At 39.3% G+C, this 27,704-nt stretch overlaps 1 protein-coding gene across 4 annotated transcripts in view; it reads right to left on the bottom strand.

Moving 5' to 3' along the window:
* The window catches only part of LOC124717057 (zinc finger protein 501-like), a 295,897-nt gene that overhangs the window by 76,928 nt on the left and 191,265 nt on the right, over positions 1 to 27,704 (bottom strand). The window contains exon 8 of one of the 4 annotated variants that reach the window (XM_047243740.1): positions 7,774 to 10,968. The exons of the other annotated variants lie outside the window; for them this stretch is intronic. Within the exon in view, the coding sequence (XP_047099696.1) occupies positions 10,137 to 10,968 (832 nt within the window). The 3' untranslated portion in view covers positions 7,774 to 10,136. Of the gene's footprint in view, positions 1 to 7,773; positions 10,969 to 27,704 lie in introns of those variants that run through there. 4 annotated transcript variants of the gene reach the window in all.

Genomic DNA, 27,704 nt, shown 5'->3' with positions numbered 1-27,704 from the left:
GTACTTCACTGCGTGAATCACTTGCTTATCGTCCTCAAAATGTCTTCCACGAATGGCATCCTTTAATGGCCCATACAAGTCCGAGGAGGCTAGGTCAGGTGTGTCAGATGCGACAGCCTTGGATGGTCTCCCTCACCGCTGTAAATGGTGGAGCTCTGCCAAACCGCCTTTGATGACCTCACCCTCCGTGCCGAGCGACTGACTGTACTTTTGTCGACAGCAGATGCTCCGTAGAGTTTGCACAAGCGTTTGTGAATATTCCCCACGGTTTCTTTCTTTGCAGTGAGAAATTAAATGACGGCACGTTGCTTGTAACGTGAATCACCTACCGACGCCATTTTGAAAGTGTCCTGCAGCTACGCTATCTGTCAGAAATGACGAAAACTTGGCGCGCTCACTCAGGAGACATCAGATAATACATACGTAACGTTTCGGATTCGTAGCACTGTTTTCGGCTGAAAAAACATGCGTTGCTTTACTTTTTTGGGCAACCATTGTATGTTTATTTAATAACTATTAGGTTACTGAACATAGACACAATGAGACATTTAGACACAATGAAACATATACCATACAGAATCTGAAATACAGACACTATGAGGAATATAGATACACCAGAAGACTACAGGACTTGCTGCGCACTTTAAGTCTACAAATACAAATAAATAAACCCACAACAGTGACAGGGTATGGTGAACAACTACTGATCACATGACAACGAATATACCTTCAAGCTAATATCGTGCAGGGCCACCGTGAGCATGTAGAAATGCCACAACACGACGTGACATGGACTCGACTAATGTCTGAAGTAGTGCTGGAGGGAATTGACACAATGAATCCTGCAGGGCTGTCCATAAAACCGTACGAATATGAGGGTGTGGAGATCTCAACTGAACAGCATGTTGCAAGGCATCCCAGATATGCTCAATAATGCTCATATCTGGGGAGTGGTGGCCAGTGGAAGTGTTTAAACTCAGAAGAGTGGTGTTCATAGAGCCACTCTGTAGCAATTCTGCACGTGTTGGGTGTCGCATTGTCCTACTGGAATTGCCTAACGCACAATGGACATGAATGGATGCAGGTGGTCAGACAGGATACTTAAGTATGTGTCACCTGTCAGAGTCGTACCGAGACCTATGAGGGGTCCCATATCACTTCAACTGCACACGTCCCACGCCATTACAGAGCCTCCAGCAGATTGAATAGTCCCCTGCTGGCATGCAGGATCCATGGATTCGTGAGGTTGTCTCCATACCTGTACAAGTCCATCTGCTTGATACAATTTGGAACGAGACTCGTCCGACCAGGCAACATGTTTCCAGTAGTCAACAGTCAAATTTTGGAGTTCACAGGCACAGGCGAGGTATAAAGCTTTGTGTCATGCAGTCATCAAGGGTACACTATAACACCACAACACTGTGGATGATCATACATTTTCTATGTGTATTAGGAAGTTTGTTTTATTAGTTGTGATGAATATTATTCTTGTAAATGTGTTGTCAAGTTACAAATGCTATTTAGTGTTTAAAAAAGAGAATGCGAATGGAATGTTAACATTTTGTAAGTAGACACGCTGGACTAGTCAGGTGAAAGTTATTGTCAAAGAATATAATAAATTGTAAATGCATTATCGCTGGGCGTGCGAGCGCGCCCAAAGAAGCAGCAGTTCGGGGTCGCGAGGAGACTGTTGTCGTTGATTGTGTGTATTCGCCGGTGTGGCTATGCAAAAGTGCGGAGATGAAGTCTGTTTCCGAAGTGCGGAGCAGTGAAACTGTAATGGTTGTTTTGGCGGATGTTTAATATGGGAAAGGTATGTCTATGACATATATTGAGTATAGTACAAATGCAGCAACAGTAATTCACATAACATCAAGAGTACTGTGGGCACTTGTTATTGGCTATGGTATGGCAAGAAGATCAACCTATGCCTTATTTTACCGCTAAATCAAGTCGCTCGACAAACCAACAGCATCATAAAGTGAAATAAGATCTAGGCTTTTTATAATTAGAAGTGTAATTGGCTTATCAGCGTAGTTGGAATTTTATTGGTTAAGTAACATTGTTTTCGTGCATATTGTCACGTAAATAATTTTCCTAAGTCGTTATCCAAGTAGTATGCATCCTATCCCTCTTGACGAACCGAGATAATCAGAAAATGAACTGAAAATGAAGTGAATATTAATTTGTTAGATTATCAAAACATAATTTTTCCAACTTTTGGACAATTACGTAATAATGAAATCTTTGGCTATAGTATGAATAATATCAGAAATACAATGATGCAAAAAGCAGTATTAATTTATTTGTTGAAAGTAAAGTAACTTTCATTATCAAAAAATGGGTTGTAAAACTTTATGTGACTTGGACACTGAATTTCACTGTCAAACTACGGTTTCTAATTTATAGCTTGTGGCATAATTTATAACTTTTATTACATAGGAATACCAGAGTAACTGCTAGGTAAATGACAGTCCTTACCAACGAGTATATTTAAACAATCTTTTTGCTTATTTCAATTACGACAGTTAGCATTACGGTGAGTACCGCAACAAGAAAGTTTCTGTCCACACCCAGTAAACAATCTTACTGTAATTGATATTTGAAAATTAATATAAGATGTTGTATGTGTGTTTGCTATTTGATTATTAACTGACTATTGTGACGTGTGTCGTGCGAAGTACTTGAAAGTGTGCGTTAGGTACTGTACCTATGTCATGACACGAAAAACTATTCTTACATAAGATTGCTTACGAGTAAAAAGTCCAGTTTCAGTTTAATTATTCTTATTCCGGTGAGGAACTGGCGACTGTTGGTTATTTCATTAATGACGTACTTTGAAAACATTTTTACCAAATTTTCCACTGTAGTGTATTTAAAATAGCTGCGACTTTTGACGATTGGCTGACCGGAGGGGGACGTGACGCCGTTGACCAGGTAACACCAATGGCTTTCCCTGCCACGCCGCCACCGGTTCGGTTGGTAGAGGGCCCTTGTTGTCACATCATGAGTAAACAGTATCACGTGGTGTCACGCGTTATATGCATCAACGTTTGTCAGCTCTAAAGTCGTATTTTCTGGGGTTCAAGTGTTCTGTATTCGTGAGGTATTGTGAACAAGTGTTTTGTTTGGCGTTGCGTTAATGACAACACTGCGGTACATCTGAATACGAGATTTGCAATAAAAGTGTCGTCCAAGAACACGTTCAACAGCTGGGAAGACAACATTCTGCTGCAAAACATTCCTCGGAATTCGACAGTAGTAATGGACAAAACGCCATGCTACACTGTTGTGACGCGTAAAGCTCCAACAACGCAATGGAAAAAAGCGGATGTTTTTCGCTGGGTTCAAACAAATATTCCACGAGATAAAGTTTAACCTACCATGTATAAGGCGAAGTTAATGGAACATTCAGTGTTGTACAAGCCAAAACTTCACACTACCATGTTGACGAACTGGCTAACGGTAAAGGACATAGTTTAATCAGGCTTCATCCGAATCATGCTCATTTAAATCCGACAGAATATATGGGCCTAGGCGAAAAGTAATGTAGCAAGAAACAGCAAGAAGACCATGGTCACTGAGATTGAAATGCCGACAAAAGAAGCCACTGCAGATGTTACACAACAGGGCTTGGCTTGAGGTGTTAGCCATAATACCAAGAAGGTTGTTGAGGGCACATTGATTCATGAAGGACTGTGACGAGTTTTGAGGAATACGTGACTTCTCCTGTTGCCACGTTATATCTGCCTCTCTTGTTAAAACGCAGCAGAGTTTAGAAATATTCATCTCACTAACACTGTAATGCAGTTGAAATTGCCACAGAATCCTGAAATAGTGTATTATTAAACTAACAACCGAGAGCAAATCAGGTCAGTAGCTTATGAACAGCAAATTCTCACTATAAAAGTTAACGTGCAACTTCTTCACTTGTATTGTTACAGCCGAGCGGCCCTGTCCCGCCGGAGGTTCGAGTCCTCCCTCGGGCGTGTGTATGTGTATGTGTGTGTGTGCGTGTGTGTTTTGTCCTTAGCATAAGTTAGTTTAAATAGTGTGTAAGTCTAGGGACCGATGATCTCAGCAGTTTGGTCCCTTAGGAATTCACAACATTTGAAAATATTGTTACGAGAGTAATCCCAAAAGTAAGGTCTCCTATTTTTTTACAAGTACATAGACCTGTTTATTTCTACAATGGTTTGCATCAGTTTACAGCTTGAACATTTAGCCATTTTTCTACATAATCACCATTTCTGTCGATGCATTTTCGTAGACACTGTGGCAGTTTCTGTATGCCCATGTCATACCAGCTCGCCGCCATGCTGTTCGGAAAGTTATGAACCTCATCTTTCACCTCGTCGTCGGAGCTGAATCGTTGGAACCACAATTAACGCTGCCAGGTACTGTGAGACTCTGAAAAAACTCAAACGGGCAATTCAGAACCGGAGAAGAGGAATGTTGAGCAAGGGCGTACACATTCTCCATGACAACGCTCGCCCACACATCGCTCGGCAAACCGTTGCTCTCCTGCAACAGTTTCAGTGCAACATAATCACGCACCCACCCTATAGTCCTGACTTGGCGTCCAGTTCCCTAGGTTAAAAGAACATTTGGCCAGAAAGCGATTCAGCTCCGACGACGAGGTGAAAGAAGAGGTTCATAACTTTCCGAACAGCATGGCCGCGAGCCGGTATGACATGGGCATACAAAAACGCCACAGTGTCTACGAAAATGCATCGACAGAAATGGTGATTATGTAGAAAAATAGCTAAATGTTGAAGCTGTAAACTGATGCAAACCATTGTAGAAATAAACAGGTCTATGTACTTATAAAAAAATAGGAGACCTCACTTTTGGGACTGCCCTCGTACAAAACCCACAGCAGTTCTCGTTTCACCATGGACCTCAATAATTATTTTGTTTATTTGAAAAAATCTGTAGTCAGATGAATATCGCTGTGGATATGGAAATTCCGCATATTAATCGTATGACGAAACAGTCTCGTAATCGTTATAATTTGCCAAAATCTTGTTTCGATATGTCAAAACATTTATGGGACACGACGAATATATGAATATTTAATTCTAGTTTTTTTCACTGACGCACGAGTTCGTGTCGGAGTGCTTTATGTACATTCCATTTTCCCGAGATTCGAAACAGACAGCGATATCCTGTCAAATATAAAGAGTAATTAAATATATTACCTACATTTAATATGCAGCAACATGTAACCTAACACGCATCAAACACAAATTCATAGCGACACCTATTTTCTACTGCAAACTAAGAATTTCTTGCAGTAATTTACGTACTACCGAAATATCACAATAACTATGAGCATTAACGAAATGGTAGGTGGTTCGTCATGAAGCAGGCGACTTAAATTATATGATGTGTCAGAATGAGAGTTTTCTTAAAAAAAAAATGGCTCTGAGCACTATGGGACTTAACATCGGAGGTCATCAGTCCCCTAGAACTTAGAACTACTTAAACCTAAGGACATCACACACATCCATGTCCGAGGTCGGTTTCGAACCTGCGACCGTAGCGGTCGCGCGGTTCCGGACTATAGCGCCTAGAACCGCATGGCCACCGCGGCCGGCAGTTTTCTTCAAAATCGTTTTAGAAAGATCGCAGATTGGCCAGCTTGCGTGCGCCGACTGTAACACCACGTTCAAACTCACTTAAATCTTGATAACCTGTCACTGCTGCAGCAGTAACCGATCTGACAACTGCGCCAGACACTTGTCGTCTTATATAGGCGTTGTCGACCGCAGCGCCGTATCCTGCCTGTTTACACATCTCTGTATTTGAATATGCACGTCCATAACAGTTTCTTTGGTGCTTAAGTGTATATCTACGTCTACATCTATATTCTGGAAACCACTTTGAGGTGCATGGCGGAGGATATGTCCCATTGCACCAATTATTAGAGTTTTCTTCACGTTCCATTCACGTACGGAGCGTGGAAAGAATGTTTGTTTGAATGGCTCTGTAAATACAGTGATTATTCTAATCTTATCCTCACGGTCCCTTTGTGAGCAATAAATATGGGATTGTAATGTATTTCTAGAGTCATCACTTAAAACCGGTTCTTGAAACATCTTTTCTAAACTTTCTTGGGACAGTTTACATCTATCTGCAAGAGTCTTCCAGTTCAGTTTCTTCAGTATCTCTGTTACACTCTCTCACAGATCAAACAAACATATGACCGTTCATGCTGCCCTTCTCTGTGTACGCTTAACATCCCCATTTAGCCCTTTCCGGTACACGTCCCACACATGAGCAATATTCTAGGATGGGTCGTGCAAGAGATTTCTAAGCAACCTCCTTTGTAGGTTGATTGCACTTCCCCAATATTCTACCAATAAACAAAAGTCTCCCACTTGCTTTCCCACGACTGAACCTCTTCAATCATTCAATTTCATATCCCTACAAAGTGTTACACCCAGGTATTTGTATCACTTAACCGATACCAGCAATGGCTTACTGATTTGACAGTCATAGGATATAATGTTTTTTTTTTCTTTTTGTGAAGAGCAAAATTTTACATTTCTAAACACTTCGAGCAAGTTGCAAATACTTGCACCACTTTGAAATCTTATCAAGATCTGGCTAAATATTTATGCAGCATCTTTCAGACGGTCCTTCATTACAGGAGGGATGTACGATAGATTATAGTTAGAAAAGGGGTCAATTCAGCCGCAAAATTCAGTATAGAATCTGACATGAGTTCCATCGAGCCCTACAGCTTCGTTCAATTTCAACGATTTCAGTGGTTTTTCAACACCACTGATACTAATACTTATTTCACTCATTTTTTCAGTGGTATAAGGATTAAATGGGGGCAATTCGCCTGATTTTTACTTAGTAAAGATCCATTTAAAAACAGAATTAAGCATTTAAAGCTCTGTGTATATCACCACTCACACAACAGTGGATTACCTTGGAAAACAGTAAAATTAATTAGAAATCAGTTTACACAGAAATTCTCTATCCCGCGTTTGTAAGGAACTACGCTGTTTCCTGCTGTAATGCAAAGCTGTACCCACAAAACGCCCCTCTGTAATCAACGACTTGCTGAATAACATTTGTCGATTTTAGACCTTGTTTATCTGTTTATCCATTACAGCTCTTAAGATACGCATTTTAGAGACCATTTTTACTAGACTTTTTTGTTTCAAATGATCGTTCCCGGCCGGCCGGAGTGGCCGAGCAGTTCTAGGCACTTCAGTCTGGAACCGCGCGACCGCTACGGTTGCAGGTTCGAATCCTGCCTCGGGCATGGATGTGTGTGATGCCCTTAGGTTAGTTAGGTTTAAGTAGTTCTAAGTTCTAGGGGACTGATGACCTCAGATGTTAAGTCTCATAGTGCTCAGAGCCATTTAAACCATTTGATCGTTCCCGTTACATCCCTGAAAATTGACAATTCCTCCTGGGACACTCTTGTAAGGTGATTTCTGTATTCCTTTCCATTGTTTTTCCAACATCAGGACTGAATATGTTCCTTTTACCGGTGTGTGTTAATTGTTCGATAAAAATAACGTAATTTTATCTTAGACATTCTGCCCTACGTAAGCATTCATGTGGACCACATAGTGAAAACAGGCTGAACACAAGCCACTTGTACACAAACTACATAAAATGAGTAACAGGATTTACCTTTGCGGTTCTTCCACAAAACACAAGAAATGTTGTTTATCATTTATTTATGTGTCTATTTTCTTTAAAAATGTTCATTTTACATAAGACAAAACATTTACTAAAAATAGGAGCTTGAATTACACTAGAGAGTACAAATCTGTTGTAAATATCATCACTCGTCCACTGGAACATGCTGGTGAACAGTAATATTCATAAGTGATACAAAGATTTTCTATGTAAGTTTATTGTAGGGATGCAAAATATTTATCATAACTATTAAAATAAGTTACTGAGTCATAACTATTTACCAAATAATATGTTGCATACTACACATTATTAAAAATTTAATAGTTTAGGATTCGCCAACAATAAATCGATTTCTCTCCACTGAAGTACTTTTGGACCACTGAAGTACTTTTGGACACACTGTTTTCATTACAAAAATTTTTTCTTATTGTTAAAATTGCAGTGTTTTTAAAAAAGCCAATAGTGTTTTTCGCTTGTCACTGTAATAGGCACCACTGTAGTCATGACTCGTTAATACCTCTGTCCTGGCAGGATGTAACTTGTTTTCGACGATTACCATTTAACGTGAAGTTTCATAGAAGGCTACAGCACACAAATACTAGCTTCCTCTTGGGGTTACGTTGTCGCAATAGGGTAATCCTGTGGAGGTAGCGTTGTTATGGAATGCTAATATGGGGTCAGAACTAAACAAAAAGGAGAGATTTTGAAGTATGTTTCGTATTATATTCTGCATTGACCCATCAGTTTGAGTATGAACTTTGTATGACACCACTATGATTTCTCTGCGGTGTATAACTGGACGCTGGTGATACACTGTGACACACTAAGACCAGTTTCTCCCACTTTTAGTGACCTCAAATGGAGTCACTGTCTTTCATCTACGAACATGACACCCATAGTATTAGCTATCTGCTTTTAATCATGGAAGAATTATGGTTGACAGACTTGCAACTTACCCTATTATGACATTAGCTTTTGAAAGCAAAAAATGTAAATACACAAAAATGATTATGGAATCTGTGAATCAAGGAGGAATAGACTCATTTGATATTCAGAACATGCATGACTGATGTATGTCAAAAACATATACATACAACGCAGAATGGAAACCAATTATCAGGGTCCTTCGATTTTCAGTTCTTTAAACATGTATGGTGCAGTTGAATTTTTACTAGCCATATTATTACAGGTTACCAGTATTGTGATAAGTTATTACTCATACTACATTTGTGCATGATGGACACTAACATCTGAATTTCTCATGTACCTTGCTGTAGCTTTCACTAAGAAATAATATTGCAAATAATGTGGATGTGCTAATGCTGTTTTCCTTCAAGAAACTAAGTGCCAACAGACTGGAATATTACTTAAAAAGCTGCATTGTCCATTAGCCCATATATTGGTGTTTAACAATGACTCCACGGTAAAAATACTGAGAATCATCTGCAACGATGTGGCAAATCATTATGACCAGATGCTAGTAGGCATATCACACATTGATCACAATCAGATGATTGGAAAATGGCTCACTGACAGTCAAGTGTTTATGAGTGTCCATGACTACCTAAAGGAAAGTTGACAGTTGATTCTCTACACAAACGAAGTGTTGGGTAATACAGGAAAAAATACAATACCATTTCACCAAAAGATTGGATTCCGATTAGTCACAACTATCAAGTTTTTAAATATATTTGACTGCAGAGGAATGAGGTTGAATGGGCTGTAGGGAAGAGAGAGAGAGGGATGTACAGTGTTATGAAAGACACTCTTGACAAAAATCAGCGACAAAACTTCTTATAATACATTACTTCCTCCAAAATACGTGTCACACTGACTATTATGGTGCAATTATAAAAACTAGACAATCCTCCATATGACACGAATAAATTAAAAAGCTGTTAATTCTACATGATTATCCAAGCATAAGGGTGGCCCCAAAAATTACATCCTTAGCCAGCTTCTCCTCCAGATGTAACTTTTCCAGCCAAAACAGTCATAAGAATCATCCTAGATGTGAGATTTCATAAGCACTGTGAAGCGACTTCCGCTCTTAAACACTGTATGATGCAAGTCAAAGTGAGTGGAGTATTTGCCATGGTGTGCCCACGGGTATATTTGCAAGTCTTTGAGACGATTCATTGACTTGACACACATGCCACAACTGTCACCTGTGTGACAGAGTGAGTGCTTCTCCAACTTGTGACTAGTTTTAAATCTTTTCACACATACGTCACAACTATATGTATGTCACTTTTTATGAAGAATTAGTTGCTTCCTCAGTATGACAAATGACACAACTGCATTGTCCTTCTCCAGTGGGCAGCTGTGAGAAGAGCTGTTGGTTGCTTTCGCAGCTGAATCGCTTATGACACACACAATAGGTGTAAAGACATTTGACAGTGTGCAGCTGCGAATGCTCTTTAAGACTATTACTTCGTGTGATTGTCTTGATGCAAACGGCACTAGATTTAGACGTTTTCGCCAACATGAAGCTGTGAATGTTGTTTCAGGTGGCCAATTTGCTTGAAAGATTTGCTGCAAACACCACAACTGTAGGGGCGTTCGCCAGTATGCTGCCTTGAATGCGTTTTTAGATGGCTACTTGATTTGAAAGTCTTGTTGCAAACGCCACAGCTGTAGGGGCGTTCACCAGTGTGCAGCCGTGAGTGCGCCTTCAGGTTGCCATTTGTTACAAATGTCTTGTTGCAAACGCTGCAACTGTAAGGGCGTTCGCCAGTATGCAACTGTGAATGCTTCTTCAGGTTGCTACTTGATCTGAACGTCTTGTTACAAACGCCACAGGCGTAGGGGCGTTCCCCAGTATGAAGCACATTGTGTTGATGTAAATGGCTATTTAATTTGAACGTCTTGTTGCAAATGCCGCAGCTGTATGGGCGCTCACCTGTGTGCATCCGCAAATGCTCCTTCAAAGTACTTTTCACTGTGAATGTCTTGTTACAAGCTCTACAGCTGTATGGCCGTTCACCAGTATGCAGACGGCAGTGCTTCTTCAAATTTTCCTTCCTTTTAAAAGTTTTGTGACATAAGTTACACGAATATAAAAAATCACTTTTGTCCATGTGGGTATTCTTGTTCAGGTCCTGCAACCGTGCGAACGTCTTTTTGCAGATGCCACGCCTGTGTGCCAGATGCCTTGTATCAGTTTCATTCCCACAGGATGCTTCCTGCCTGGTGGTGCATTGTATCCTGTTGCCTGCATCTGCACCCACGAAAACTTTGGAAACTGAACTGCCATTGTCATCAGTAGCATTGCCATTCTGCACGCCAGCGAGATTAGTACTGCAGAAAAATGGAAAACATTCTGTCATAAAACAATCTCATAACGTTAAACTTACACTAATATATGACAGGTAGCAAAATGTCTCTAAACATCCCCTTCAATGCATGGTGTATGACGTTACCTTCCAACTGGGTTACATATTTTTAGCGCATAGACTAGAATTAATATAACTTTTTTGGACCTCTTTAAAAAGACAACAGAGAGATTTAGGTTCATATGAGGCGTTATTTTAGGTATCAAAACGTAAACTTGTCAGAGTGTATTCAGAGAAGATGAATGAGGGCAAATCCACTGATAACGAAGCTACTGCAAAGTGAAACATGATGAAAACATGCCCACACTAATTAATGCAGCAGATGTAACAAGCTACCTTACATGGACCACAGAATTCTAATGCACACATTATGAAGTTCTATGTCCACATCTATATTCCACAGGACACTAAAGCATGCATGGCTATCATTTAGCTTCAGACATTCCTTCCTTTGTAGCTCATTGATATGACAGAACATGTGAAACTATTTTTACAGCCATCCTGTCACCAAGAAGTCATTGGTCATGAGGACATTCCATAAAATGATGTCACCTCGTGGAGTATCGAATAAAATCTTTTACAGAGTAATGAACGATGGAAAAGATTTTGCACTAAGCAAAGCCTGTGTAGACCTTCTAATTGCTGAGACAAAACTATTTACATGGCAATGGGTGTTTACAAGAATTCAATTTAGATTTTGTTCTAATTGAAACACAGGTAATGTAACCAAAATAAAAATTACAATACCCTTCCGATCAACACTACATTGTTTCAAAAAAATGTAATTGCAGGTAGTTTGTGTACATCCAAATGTTTGATTAGTTGATGCATTTGTTCACACTTCATAACCAAGTATTTAAATTGTATGTTGGGTTTTACTATTGACATACAATTCTGAGTATAGCACTAGAAGTAATATCCCATTAATTTTAATAAAACATGTTTACTTTTTCTACGAATTTCAAAAGCCATGTCGATCCATAAAACATTGGTCACCAACCTCATCACGGGATGTCAGGTTCCTTTCTATGGTTATTACATTTTATGAAATGTAAAGTAATATAAAATACATCTTACTCAGCAATTCAAACAAATCATCTAGAAAAATTGCAATTATGAAGTAGTAAGTACAGTTTAAATGACAATCGAAGACTGATCAGAGGTAACGTTTTATTTTTGATGTGCACTCGAGGATTGACAGTATTTTATTTTATAATACACATTGGCTCACTTTCTGCTCGAAAATATCTGATTTAAATTGACAAAACAGTCTGTTTAACTTTTCATTTTAAATCTGCGGTGTTAACTGGTCTAGTGCTTGCCAGTTTGCTTTATTTCCAGATACCTATTCTAAGAAGAAAAGCTGTCATATCGGCGTCTGCTTGAGCACACTAGCTTCCAAAACTACTAGACGAATTTTCAAGGGGGCTTCATAGGAAAATTGAGTGTAGCTTGAAGTAACGTATAGACTTTATTTAATCAAAATCGGATAATGCAAAAATGAGATATAGTAATTAGAAGTCTTATCTTAAACCTTAATGTCTGTCCGAATTCATGGAGTTTCACAGGTCAATTGAGCATAGTTTAAGGGCAATATGCAGCCTTTATATCATCAAAATTTGACCACGGAACAGAAAGGTATCGTAAAGAAATTTGACTGGTGATTGGTTGAACCTTGAGCAAGAACATTACTTTACACACACACACACACACACACACACACACATCTAGGAGGGTGAAACAGGGAGATGGCCATCTTTCTTTTACGTAAGTGAACGTATACTGCGTTAAAAATATTTAATTTGTTGCATAAGGTTCACACTGTATAGTGCACAGCTACTTCAATAGAATGATGCATAGTTGCATGCTCCTGCCCATGCCTCTCTGTATGCACTGCTCAACAGCAATGTTGTGCATGCTGCTGTATTGTGCGTTGGGACAGCTTGGGAGAGGGGAGGGCAGCACATGCATCACAAGGATGCTTATGTGAACAGGCTGACACATGATGGCAGCTAAGTTTTTGTACATACATAGCACACTTAACCATCAGCACTCTTCACAACAAAACCACTGATATGTGAGCAAGTCGTTGGTAACAGACAACGTTAACTACATACATGCAATAATTGTCTTCTACTGCAATAAGTTCTGATGCAAATAGGATGTGATCTGGAGTTTCTCCTGGTGATGAAATTCACTGGCCTACATCAACCACTTCCCACTCTGTTCAAGGTAGGGCCCATGATCAATGAGAAAGTGTCACTTTCTTTGTTGGCTGAAAGTGTTTGTCTTCAATATACAACAGTGGCTGACATATGAAATGTTCCACAAGAACTTTCTTTCAATGAGTGAATGTCTCCTGTTATTTTAACAACAGTTCGCTGCTCCATTTTTAATTGTTAGATCCACAGGTTCCTTTTTAATTGTTATATCTACAGTGTGCAGCATCATGCTTCGAAGAGGTGGTTCAGAAGTAGGTTTTCGAAAAGTGCCTGACTTTCCACAACGATATTTCTCTGGACTACTGTATGAGTCATACCAGGTTTCACAAAACTGAACATGGGAAACTAGACACTAGAGCTTTACCTGGGAACTGAGGCAAATGGCCTGGTGACAGAAGGGATGTGCAAATAGTTCAAATGGCTCTGAGCACTATGGGACTTAACATCTGAGGTCATCAGTCCCCTAGAACTTAGAACTACTTAAACCTAACTAACCTAATGACTTTGCACATATCCATGCGCAATACAGTATTCGAAACTGCGACCGTAGCAGTCGCGTGGTTCCAGACTGAAGCACCTAGAACCACTTGGCCACACCGGCCCATCTGCTCAATAATTAATCGTTCGTCAACCACTGATGTTCTTGTATCTGCTCACTTGCTCAGCGTGGGATTCAAAAACGCTGGTCAAGCCACCATATTCCCTATTGTAATAAAATCTTTCAATACATTAAAAATTCTTTCTTCAACACATGTTATTAAAGGATTCTGTTTCATTACATGATTAATCGAAAATTGTAACGAATTTCTCGTATTTATTACGTTTCATCCACGCATGACTTTATTCAATAACATTAATGAAATTTTAGCTCTTATCAGTGTTCTAAAGGAACCTAAGGCACTGCTGACTGAATTGCAGGAAATGAATCATAGAATCGACTTCGCAGTTTTCCCCTACAAAATGAATAAAACTGGAATTGTTATATTTTCACAGCATCTTTCCAGCATGCAACTATGACAGCAATATATCCGCTGCTAACAATACAGCCATCTTCATGGTAAATGAATTAAAACCAAAATGTGTGAAGTGATTTTAATAATGCTGTAAACTTATTGGCTGTCAAATCAGAAAGTCAAATACTGCTGTTCTAGGTGTATGGCTGAATGATGATGGAATATGAATAAAATTATTATAATATTTCATAAACATTTAAAAGAAGACATTTTACAAAAGACAGGAAACCTGTTAATAATTGAGAGGCAGACATTAAACAAAGTCTACAAATTCTGATATCATCATTCACTCAACATATTGTATTGGAAAACAGTGAGATTAACTAGGAGTTTCTTGATATGAATTTTTTTGTATTGGTTTTGTGCAGTTACGTTAAGTCGTAACTAGTCTCAGAATGCTTCTTGATAAACAAAAATTTGTTGGATTTAGTTATTACATCAGAGGGAAAGAGTGTCTTCCTTGTTTATGATTTTATAGATTACTTATCTGCAGATATGTAAATCAAAGTTTCCAAATACATGGCACATTGTCAGCTGGTTTGGCAAGATGTGTACTGGTAACCATGATGTAAGAGGTTGTATGATACTCGGAGAGCTATATCTGCTGCCATTCTGGGACTCAGTGCAGGATGTTACTGAATACCTCTCTAGGATGAATGAAATCGACCAACTAAGGCAGTCATCAAGTACAGAAGAAAATACTGAATCATTAAATTGTATTCCAAGGTGTGTGTGTGTGTGTGTGTGTGTGTGTGTGTGTGTGTGTGTGTGTGTGCTATGGAAATTCTATTAACTTTTCCACTCTCAACAAATACATAAATGGGCAGTCACAGTAAGAGGAAATATTAAAAATTACATTATTATTATTATTATACACATGATATGGCTAGCCTGGAAGCAGGAGTGCCACCACAGCCTCAGGACTATGTGGTAGCTCAATGCTCAAGGAGTTCAGCACAGCATGTCTCATCAACATCTTTCCATTCTACCATCAACACAACTATGTGTACACGTGCGGTCAGAGCCTTTAGAGACATTCTTGGTTTCCAGGCCGTTAGTGTATTGCAAAGTGGCTCTCTCTTCCCTTTTTTCCTTGCGGTCAGCCAGCCACTCCATCTGCTATATTGTTTTAGCTCCCTCTACCACTTTCTACCTGTGTTGTCCATGTTTTACTGCTGACGGCGTGCTTTGTCCCACACTTCGGTGTGGGTAGGCACATATTTTTCCTAGCTTGTTACCTGTGTTTTACGTTCTGTTTTATCTTACTGTTCTGAGTGTTTTCTTGACACCCGTCTCAATCTGTTACTGAGTGGACGCTGAAGACCTTGCCGTTGTGCGCATACAGCCCTCTCCATCATCATCATCATCATCATCGTCTACCATGGATTTAGTTACGCTACTCCTTCCCTATTTGGCATCTAGCAGCTCATGTCGAATGAGTGAAATTCTGAGTGGCCAACTAGGTATGATCAAGGCACCGTTTGCTCCTTGATTTATAATTGTGAAAGGCTTGAAGTACTGTGACAACTGTGCTGCATCTATACAGGGAGGTCCATTGATCGTGACCGGGCCAAATATCTCACGAAATAAACGTCAAACGAAAAAATTACAAAGAACGAAACTTGTCTAGCTTGAAGTGAGAAACCAGATGGCGCTATGGTTGGCCTGCTAGATGGCGCTGCCATAGGTCAAACGGATACCAACTGCGTTTTTTAAAATAGGAACCCACATTTTTTGTTGCATATTCGTGTAGTACGTAAAGAAATATGAATGTTTTAGTTGGACCACTTTTTTCGCTTTGTGATAGATGGTGCTGTAATAGTCACACACACATGGCTCACAATTTTAGACGAACAGTTGGTAACAGGTAGGTTTTTAAATTAAAATACACGACGTAGGTATATTTCAACAATGTGATACATGTGACTTTGTGAACTTATCATTACTGAGAACGCATGCTGTTACAGCGTGATTACCTGAAAATACCACATTAATGCAATAAATGCTCAAACTGATGTCCGACAATCTCAGTGCATTTGGCAATACGTCTAACGACATTCCTCTCAACAGCGAGTAGTTCGCCTTCCGTAATGTTCGCACATGCGTTGAAAATGCGCTGACGCATGTTGTCAGGCGTTGTCGGTGGATCACGATAGCAAATATCCTTCAACTTTCTCCACAGAAAGAAATGCGGGGACGTCAGATCCAGTGGTGCTTCGACGACCAATCCACCTCTCATGAAATATGCTATTCAATACCATTTCAACCGCACGCGAGCTATGTGCCGGACATCCATCATGTTGGAAGAACATCGCTACTCTGTCATGCAGTGAAACATCTTGTAGTAACATCGGTAGAACATGACGTAATAAATCAGTATACATTGAACCATTTAGATTGCCATCGATAAAATGGGGACCAATTATCCTTCCTTCCATAATGCCGCACTATACATTAACCCGCCAAGGTCGCTGATGTTCCATTTGTCGCAACCATCGTGGATTTTCCGTTGCCCAATAGTGCATATTATGCCGGTTTACGTTACCACTGTCGGTGAATGACGCTTCGTCGCTAAATAGAAAGCGTGCAGAAAATCTGTCATCGTCCCGTAATTTCTCTTGTGCCCAATGGCAGAACTATACACGACGTTCAAAGTCGTCGTCATGCAATTCCTGTTGCATAGAAATATGGTACGGATGCAATCGATGTTGATGCAGCATTCTCAACATCGACGTTTTTAAGCTCGCCTATTCTCGCACAATTTGTCTGCTACTGATGTGCGTATTAGCCGCGACAGCAGCGGTAAAACACCTACTGCCGGCCGAAGTGGCCGTGCGGTTAAGGGCGCTGCAGTCTGGAACCGCAAGACCGCTACGGTCGCAGGTTCGAATCCTGCCTCGGGCATGAATGTTTGTGATGTCCTTAGGTTAGTTAGGTTTAACTAGTTCTAAGTTCTAGGGGACTAATGACCTCAGCAGTTGAGTCCCGTAGTGCTCAGAGCCATTTTTTTAAAACACCTACTTGGGCATCATCATTTGTTGCAGGTCGTGGCTGACGTTTCACATGTGGCTGAACACTTCGTGTTTCCTTAAATAACGTAACTATCCGGCGAACGGTCCGGACACTTGGATGATGTCGTCCAGGATACCGAGCAGCATACATAGCACACGCCCGTTGGGCATTTATATATCGACCTTTTCCGCAACTGATAAACGGTCCATTTTAACACGGGTAATGTATCACAAAGCAAATACCGTCCGCACTGGCGGAATGTTACTTGATACCGCGTACTTATACGTTTGTGACTATTACAGTGCCATCTATCACAAAGCGAAAAAAGTGGTCCAACTAAAACATTCATATTTTTTTACGTACTGCACGAATATGTAATAAAAATGGGGGTTCCTATTTTAAAAAAACGCAGTTGATATCCGTTTGACCTATGGCAGCGCCATCTAACGGGCCAACCATAGCGCCATCTGGTTTCCCCCTTCAAGCTAGACAAGTTTCGTTCTTTGTAGTTGTTTCGTTTGACGCTTATTTCGTGAGATATTTGGCCCGGTCATGATCAATAGAGCACCCTGTATATGTCCGCTAAGGCAGCAACAGCAGCATAAAATCGGATATATTATAGAAAGAGTGACTGAGCTAGATGTTGGTCAAAATAACTCCGATTACTTGCATGGATACAATGAAGTGTAGGAATGTAGGAGAAATGGAATACCACTCTTGTGCCATTGTTGATTGCGATGGGTGCCTTGCTATGGTGACAGATATAATGAACAGGAAAAACTGACAATTCTAAATTGTAGGAAAACATAAGTAATTTCTGGGAAATACGGTCGTAGTAACTAGTGGAGTTAAACATCAGCACCTCTTTCTTGCCCCATACAGAAACGAAGATATTATGCTAAAAAAGGAAGTACATTGCAAGGGTAACCGGAGTTGAAAGTAAACACTTAGGCAAAGTAGGGCAACACTCAGCTGATCCTCAGGGTGGCATAACAACTCATGGTTAAGTGCTTCCACATATATGTGATTCCTGTGCTACTCCTCAATGTTTTTGTACCAACTGGGCAGAATGTGTTCCTTTGAGATAGTGCACATCACACTGTTTGATAACTTTAACTTAATATTACCCTACATGTTGTGCTCTCCATAAGTGTTCATGTGGACCTCCTAGTAAAACTGGAACAGAAGGTACTGCCACAAAAAGTACAAGAAATTAATAATAGGATTCGTTTTCGCAGTTCTCCCACAAAACAAAAATAAAGTTATCATTTAGTGACCCAGTATTTCCCTTAAAAATGTACTTTTCACACAAGATTACCTCCAAATCATCAGTAAGCCACTGAAACATGTTAGTGAGAAATATTCAGTGTTACTTCATGCTAAGAATTGACAATATTTAACATAACTATTAAAATATCAGATACTGCAATACATCCATTAGGCAAATAATATTTTCCATGTTAGACACTATTAAATTTTTAGTAGTGTTGGACTCACCTGTAGAAAATTCGATTTTTCTTCAACTGCTTTTTGGACATTATGAGATACATTTCCTGCACATTGTTGAAATTCCAGTAATTTTAAACAAAACAGTATCATTTGTACCTTGCCACCGTAATAGGCAGTGTTACAGCCATGACTTATTAGTAGCTCTCTCCTGGCAGAGATAGTTGGAGCTGGTATGTATTTGTCCCTACGTAAACAGTTAACTGGGGCCCATTGCTGACTGTTGAAACGTTCTACAGCGCAGGCAGTGTGACAATTTCAACATGGAACTCATTACAAATAAAAATAATTAATACGTTTCTCAAACCTGTTTATCATAATCAACATTATACCTCATCCCTAGTTTATTCAACAAGTACAGTGTTTCAAGCTGCAACCTGAAGTGAGAATCAGCTTTTTTCAGTGATGACCATCTATGGGAAGATTCATAAAGGACTAAAGCACACACATGCCAGCTTCCCTTTGTGATTATGTTACCAGACTAGGGAGATCCTGTGGAGGTACAGTACGCACACAATACTGTGGCCAGTAGGTGCACAAATGTCAGGGCATGCATGGGGACAGTAGTCATGGTGGGGGCTGCAGGCACTGTAGGGGAAATGTCGAGCACTGGAGGGGAAGTGATATATTAAGTGGGGCCCCTTCACGCCCACAACTGCATGGGGACCACTTAAATAGATCTATCGTGTCTTCTTTGGTTAATATCTAGAGAGATATCCGCAGTAAATGCAGCAACTTATTTTCGCCTGGTTTGATAACCATTTGTAACTTTCAGAGAAATGTCACAAGTGGCCAATTTTGAGTAAAACCTACCGAAGCCATGTTAAAATTTGCTTCTTTTGCCAAAAGTCAGCAGAGTTTACACAGTCTCACTTCACTACCATGTTGTGGAGACGCAATTGCGAGAAAATTCTGAAACAGTGGTGTATTAAGTTTATTAAGCGAGGAACTGAGGAAACGTAAGGTAAGCCTCTTATGAAAAACCACATACTCAGTAAAAAATAAGCGTGTAATGACTTCACTCATGTTGTTCCAAAATCCTTAGCATTTTTCATTTAACAAGCTCATTTTGATATCTCAAACGATTTATGAAATATGAGGAATGTTGTGGATATTTCACTCGGGCTTTATCGCTGTCACAGTGTGATCGCAAATATGTGCACTACATCCGGTCAATTTTCTGGAGATTGGTGATAGAGGCCACCAGCCAAGTCTGAAGAAAAATTCAGTATGTTACCTAAATTTTATATGTATGTAATACGAACCAAATGCAGAATCATAGCAACCTCTATTTTTCATTGTAAACTTGTTCCAATTTCGAGCAGTGTCTTATTTGCATGTGAATATCACAACAACTATGACCATTAACGAAATGACAGGCACATCAAAATGAACCTGACATATAAAGCTACAAGTAAAGCAAAAATAAAACGTTTTTACCAAACAGTTTCTGTGAAATCGTTTGAGAAAGATTGTAGCGCGTGCGCGTCATCGTAGACTGGCCGAAACGTGACAAAAGCTTGTCAGCTTCCCCTTATGAACAAACGAATGAATCGCCCAGTGCTTTGGACGAAAACTGGTCACTGCGCAAGGCGACCGTATCCTGCATGAGCTATAGCAAGGTGATGGAATACTACCTGGGGTTAGTGACAAACAAAACGGAAATAATGTGAATCAATTTTTATATAGCACACCTTTTGAATCAATAGTTTGGGCATGATCTGTTACTGTACCAGTGTCATTATTTTTATACTGTAATTTATAACCAGACAACAATGTCACGCTGTAACGCCATCTTTACTGGCCTCATAATGAGGCACCATGTCATATCTGTAAATGTGAGACCCACACTAGTGGCTATCTGGTTTTAATGATTGAACAATAAAGGTTAACAAATTTTCGCCTTATCCCATAATGATATTAGCATTTGACTGGAGGAAATATCTTTACAGAGAAAAGATTGTGCAATGTATGGAAGAAGGTGGAACAGACTGAATGTTACTCAGAAGAACCATGAATATCGTACACAAAAATCTCACACAGGCAAGTCAGAAAGGGAAAAAGAATTATCAGTGTTCTTCAATTTTCAGTTCTGTAAACAACTATGGTGCCATTGAACTTTTAGTAGCCACATTATAAAACGTTACCAGAATTATGATGAGTTATTATTCCCACCACATTTCCTCATGATGGACACCCACATCTAAATTTCTTACATATCTTGCTGTAGCTACCAAAACGAAATGATGTTGCATATAAACTGTGGTGGTGTTGGTGCTGTTGTCGTTCAAGAAGCTCAGTTTCCAACAGATTAGAATATTGCTTGGAAGACGACACTGTCAAACAGCCCACCTGTTGCTATTTAACAATGCCTATACTGTATACTGTATAGATTCTCTTGCAATGTTGAGTCACATTATTACGAGTTAGTAGGCAGATCAAACAATGTTTTCAATCAGATTAGAGGGCAATCACTCATTGACAGTCAGATGCTGAAAGGACTTGGATTGCTAATTTAAGAGAAATTGAGAGTCCATTCTCGGCACAAACCTAATGCTAGGTAATACACGAAAAGATACAATATCATTTCACTAAAAGATTGGATGCTGACCAGTCACAATTATCAAGTCTTTAAGAATATTTGGCTACAGTGGTTTAACGTTGAAATGGCCAGAGGGAGGACAGAGAGGGATGTACAACATGACAGATGACCCTTCTCTCGCAATTTACAGACTACACATCGCAAAACATACTCCTTCCTTCAGCTTATGTCTCACACCGACCACAATGGTGCAATTGGGTATTTGTTTTCTGGGAATCGTTTTGAATGGTTAATTATGACATTTTAGGCTTATAACATGATTTTTCCTCCTTGAATACAGTATTCTTTTATAAAAATCAAAATGAAATTCACATAATTTGAAAGCCCGCTAAAACACTTCATTCGAGTCATGTGATGGCATCGGCTAGCTCACTGCTCCTAGTGTCATAAAGCTAATTCACAGAGGTGTCTTATTTTTGGAATTTACGTTTCGGAAAATGGATTACAAATGGTATGTTGTACCACACTGTACGAATAGAGCCCCGAAAACTCTTGAAAATTTGTTTTTGAGTGTTTCAGATTATAAGAGGGGTGCTGAAAAGTTGTTTGCACTGTACCAGCAAAATGCCACTACATCGATGCCCATGTTCCCGTCCATCATTAAAAATGTCTTGTACTCTAAAATTAATTCTAATACTTCTGTGATACACTTTCCCACTGTTACAAAGAAGGATAGCGCCCGCCGACGGAATTAAACTTGTAGTAAAATTATCATTATACCCGATTCCCTTCACGTCATTGGTACCTAGGTTAGTAAAGCATGATCTGTCGATCATTAAAAGATGATATCCATAGGTCGCTGGTTCGAATCTAGCCTGCAACAATATTTTAACTTATTTATAAAAGAAAGCGACAGTCCTTTCATATGTAAACCGAATCACAATTATAAAACTTCACCACACAGATTAGAAAAAGAGTATTATTGTGTTTTCCTTGGTGTTTCCTTGCGCTTACATTTGGAATAGCTGTTCACACAGGTCACATTCAGGGCGATATTTTCTAGTTAATGTGACCACATGCTTTTTATTTTATCAGAAACAATGTTATTTTTATCCATGTACTGTCCAGCTGTCAATAGGACATCTGTTTGGTTGGAAAACAACATTATGGAGTTCAATGGCTGATTCAGAACTGCACCTTCTACTACTCCTTTAATGATAAGCAACAGCATCAAGATTACAACTACTCTTTGAGGTGTCTATGCTGTTACACCACCTGAGGAAAAGGAACTTCCATCAATTCTTACGTCCTCCAGGAAAGGGTGGACACACAATAATATAAATGAGTGACTAACTTTCACAAATGGCATGAAAACCTTAACACATAGCATACTTGTAATAGTACAAAATAAAAATTAACACAAACCGGAAAATACACTACAAAAATGAATAGTTAACTAATTATGAATAACTAGTTTCACAACCTCAGTGTGAAGGGTCCCTTGTGCACAGCACAAGTGTTGGAAAGCTTATTCCTATGAAACTTCCTTGGTTTTGTGCTCTGCTATGGTACTGGTACCAGAGTTTGCAGTAATTCATCAACTGCACCACTGAACAGTTTTACTCTACTAATATGTACAACAGAAGTTTTAGTTGGTAACTGGATCTTAACACAACCAGTGAAGTCATTTATATGACTGGATATGAACCATTGTATCTTGTTCAAATTTTTTGGTCTGCTTTTTCAGTGTATAAGGATTGGTGAACAACACCCATTGGCTGACTCTGAACTGTGGAAGTTAACTCACGTCCTATCCCATATTTCCCAGAGTTTTCATATTTGCTCATCTGAGTCTTTACACAAACTCCTTTGTCGACTCGATGTTGTAAGCTAACTTGTTGTCAATGTGTTGTAACATATCGAACATAGATGGCACTTTCCTTCTGTAGACTACCCTGTATGGTGAGACATCACTACTAGTATGGACCTTGGAATGGTATGGCCTACCACAAATTGGAGATATATGTTTCAGTCTGTATTTTGGCTGTTAACACAATAACTTATCCTTAACTTGTACACGCAAGTTACATGGTACAGGTGTTTCATCGAACCAATTAATGAACTGGAACCTTGATTAGTTAATAAAGTTTCTGGTACTCCAAATTTAAGAACTCAGTTATTCACTACTGTTAAAGTAGATGCGTCAGCCTGAGGTTCAGGAATTGCTGTCATCAATATAAACTGCGAAAAATGATCTAAGATCATCAATATATACTTATCAGTGAACCTGGCAATGCTTCACAATTGCTAAACATATATGGAAATCGTATACAGCTCCTAATCTCCTTCTCCATCCCCCCTCTCTCTCTGTCTACCTCGACTTCTTTTTGTTCATCTCCTCCTCATTCATCTATCTCTTTTGATGTCCTCCTCAGTTCCTTTGTCCCTCTCCTTCTCCTCCTCACCTTCCCACTGCCCATCTCCTCCTCCTTGTCCTGCTCCCTCCCACTGTTTATATTTTCCTCCCTCTCCCCATCTTCTGTTCCCCTCTCTTTCTCTCTGACTTTAAACTTTATTTATTTATTGTTAATGCAAATGAAACCTCGATTGGAAAATGAAATCACTTGAAATGAATGAATAAATCAGTTGGAACCATAAATGTAACAGGTACTGTATCTCTCCAGCTGCTGGGTCTGGCAGGACAGTAGCTTCACAAAAGTATTACACATAGTTTTAATTTATGAATGGGTAGGATTGCAAAGTTTTGGACAAGTTAGGTTATATAGTAGTATCCTACCACAAGATATACGTCATACACACAACATTCCTTTTTAATCTTAAAACTGCCTCCTAACAACAAAAGAAAACAACCCATTGCTGTGTACAGAATTTTTGTTTAAAATTATTTATGAGGACAAAGAACATGTGTGGAAAAAACAATTTGTCTAGCAGTTCAAATCTCCTGAAACCTAAGTCAAATCTGACTGGGAGAAAGAAAACGACACCACACATTTTCACAGCACAGAATTTTCTCTCTCTCATTCTGCTTAAATAGAAAATCTGTACATTGTTGCTTGGAAAAGGATATACGCTATGTCTCTCTGAATCTTCAGTAGGGTATGGTGTAACAATCTGCAGTAAAATTATCAACAACTTTTTCAGATTTTTCTAACAACGTTTTCCTTTTATATATTACACATATTTCAAAAATATACAGCTAATCTACCTGAATGTTTGAGCACTGTGTAAAAATTTGGACTAAGTCATGAACTTTTCAAGATTTTTGCTAATATTTCCTCTTTATGTACTATATATACATTTATATACCACATGTATATATAGTGAAAATGTTAAGTAAATCGATCGATAATTTTTTTGAGATTTTTTGAAGCATCGTTTCCCCTAACATATTATATGTAAATTTATATATTATATACAATAAAAATATACAGTCTATGTCCATGCAAATGTTTATCAGAGCATCAAATAAAAAATTTGAAGTAAACTGATCAAGACTTTTTAAGGTGTTTTGTAACAACTTTAAATAACGACTTATCATATACAGTAGTATATATTATTGGCCAGGGTTCTGTTAAATGGACCAAAAACATCAAGTCCTATTATTTGAATAGGTCTGGGTGCCTCTGGCAACCCTTGAAGAACAATTCTTATGGCTAAGATCGTTCCATTGTGTGCACAGTATGCAGTTTTCTACATACTGATCCACACCTCATTTTCTTGTCCACCGCCAAAACGTTTCCAAAACTGTTGTACCTATCACTCTTAGTGCTCCAGGACCAGACACCACATGGCCATGTGCCTGTTACACTACTTTGTTCCTCAGTGACAATGGAACCACTATGCTAGGTCCATATTTTGTTGACTTGTGGAATAGGTCCTCATGCATTATGAACTGTGGCTGCGACCTAACTTCGTGACAGTGTTTGCCGCCAGCCTACTGTCACCCACACTTTTCCCGAGAGTTTGCAACTCATGGGATCCACATTTGTGTGTTTCTTTGTAGTCCAAGTTACTCAACTTAAACAGTCTGTGTTGTCAACCTGTGGGAGGTATTCTCCAAACCCAATAGCCATTTCAGTGAAGCATGTTCTGTTACAACTTCGAATTTCTGGCCATACAGGTAACATCGAAAATAGGTGATCGTATTGATCAGTGCTCTCATTTCCTTCTCTGAGTTTCAGTAATTGTGTTCTGCTCTTTAGGTGCCGAGATGCATATGGTACCAGATGCTCTTTACTATCTATGTTCTGAATGAAAATGCAACCAAGAGCACTATTGCTAGCAACACAGGAAAAGACGTATTCCATATCAAAATCAGGAAAAATCATTACTGGGACTTCGGTCAATGCTTTCTTAAGCCTAGAAAGGCACATTCGCACTCCAATGACCATTCAAATTTAATATCTTTTTCAGCAAATATTTTTGTGACTGAACAATGCGTTCAAAATTTTTGCCGAATTTTATGTAATAGTTACAGAGGACCAGACTAGATTATAACTGTTCCATTAAGTTTCGGGTGTGCAGCCGCAAGAAATCTTCTTCCTCTTCTAATATTTCGTCTGTAAAACGTTCAGCCATCTTCAGAGTGAGCCGCAAGACTGCCGCTCCAGTGCTTGCTTCGCCCCCTTACACTGTTGTACCGCACGACTGCACATGCGGCCACAGATGATTCACCTGAAGATTCACATAGAATATGACTATTTTGTTGTTTGAGTGGTTTAAAATCTAAAAACTGCTTACATCAAATGGGGATCGGTTCATAAACCCTCTTCACTAATAACATGACCCAAGTAACTGACATGAATCTGTGCAAAATTACATTTTTCAGTACTTAGTGTAAGATGCACTCTCCTTAGGCTGCTGGAACTTCATCCAACCATTTCACATGTTCGTTCATATCATATGAAAAAGAACTGTACATTTTAGACCATGTAAAATCACATCTAGCAATCTTTGGAATGTGGCTTGTGCATTTTGAGCCCAAATGCCACCCTGTGATATTGAAAATGCCAGCATAGGACAACGTGAGCTGCTTTGGGTCTGCCTTCTAGCACTTCATCCATCTGGTGGTAACTGCTCTGCAAATCCAAGTGGAGATGTACTTGGATCATGATATTAGGTACTGGACAGGAGTCAGTGGTATTTCAAGCATTCAAGTACCTACAGTCTCAACAAAAGCGTTCTGTTGATTTTTTCCAGACCAGGACTATGGGTGCCCCACATCCTCCCCCCCCCCCCCCCCCTCTCCAGAATATCACTAGCCTCTATGATGCCTTCTGCCAGTTGTTTGTTGACGAATTCTTCAATATGTGTTTGCAATTGTTTTGGTATATGACACAGGTTCATATAAACCAAATCATTATTCTCTGTCAGTATGCAATGTTGAGTATCACCCATTAAGGCCCATCGTAGACTTGCATTGCCCATACTGAAATTGTCTAGCCTAACGAGAACTATACATTCTTCATTCACATTAGCTATGCATGCTATGGTTATGCACACAAAACAGTGCATCACATCCAAATGTTCATTATTTTTTAGTGGCTCAAGGACACATAACATCTCCTGTGATAAGTGTGTACCAACAGAAATCGAAACTATTTTATCTGTACCTGATGGAACTTTACCAGGGGAGCCTATTTTCAGTATGTGTGTAAGCAGTGCAGATGGCAACACCCTCATGATGAATGCACCCTGCCACATTGCCTCACTTGCAGCAATTTGACCCAGAGTCCTTCGGAGCTCAACTATACAGCATGAGTAATGAGGAAAGGTACATGCTTTGAGGGGTGATAATATTGGTAATCCCAAACAAAAAACTTTACACGAATATATGCCCCATTTGAAATGGTTTACAAGACAGAACTTATCTGATGTACATCATTATCTACTTTTGTATTGTCCAACACATTATCATTGATTACCACATATGACAGTGTAGAGGAATTTAAGATGAACAGTTTTCATATGGGACACTTGTGGGCTATCAAGATGGGAAACTACCTGAAACTGCCCTACAAAAACTATGTAAACTACAGTGAATGTGCATTGTACGAGATTTTGAATACTGTCTTGCTCTCTTCATGCATACTACTAACTCCAGAGAAAAAAATAAATAGAACCTTTTGGTAGGAAATTTAATGTAGTTTAATTTTGTAGTGCGACACATTTTTGCTAGTGGCTGCTATTTTCGAGTTATCCAAGAAAAACGTACAAAACTGACATAAAATGTGCTAGATCGGAAACCATTTAGAATAAACCATATGTCCAAATGAAGTTTTTTGTTCAGAATTACCAATATTATCACACATCAAAGCACGTGCCCTTCCTCCAGACTCATCGTGTATGTCGTGAAAGATCGATTTTAGCATGATGCTTGACAAGA

Source organism: Schistocerca piceifrons, chromosome 9 (assembly GCF_021461385.2).
Source record: "Schistocerca piceifrons isolate TAMUIC-IGC-003096 chromosome 9, iqSchPice1.1, whole genome shotgun sequence".
NCBI classification, from domain to species: Eukaryota; Metazoa; Arthropoda; class Insecta; order Orthoptera; family Acrididae; genus Schistocerca; species Schistocerca piceifrons.
Note: the sequence above shows the minus strand (reverse complement) of the source record. Positions and strands in the feature narration are given on the sequence as shown.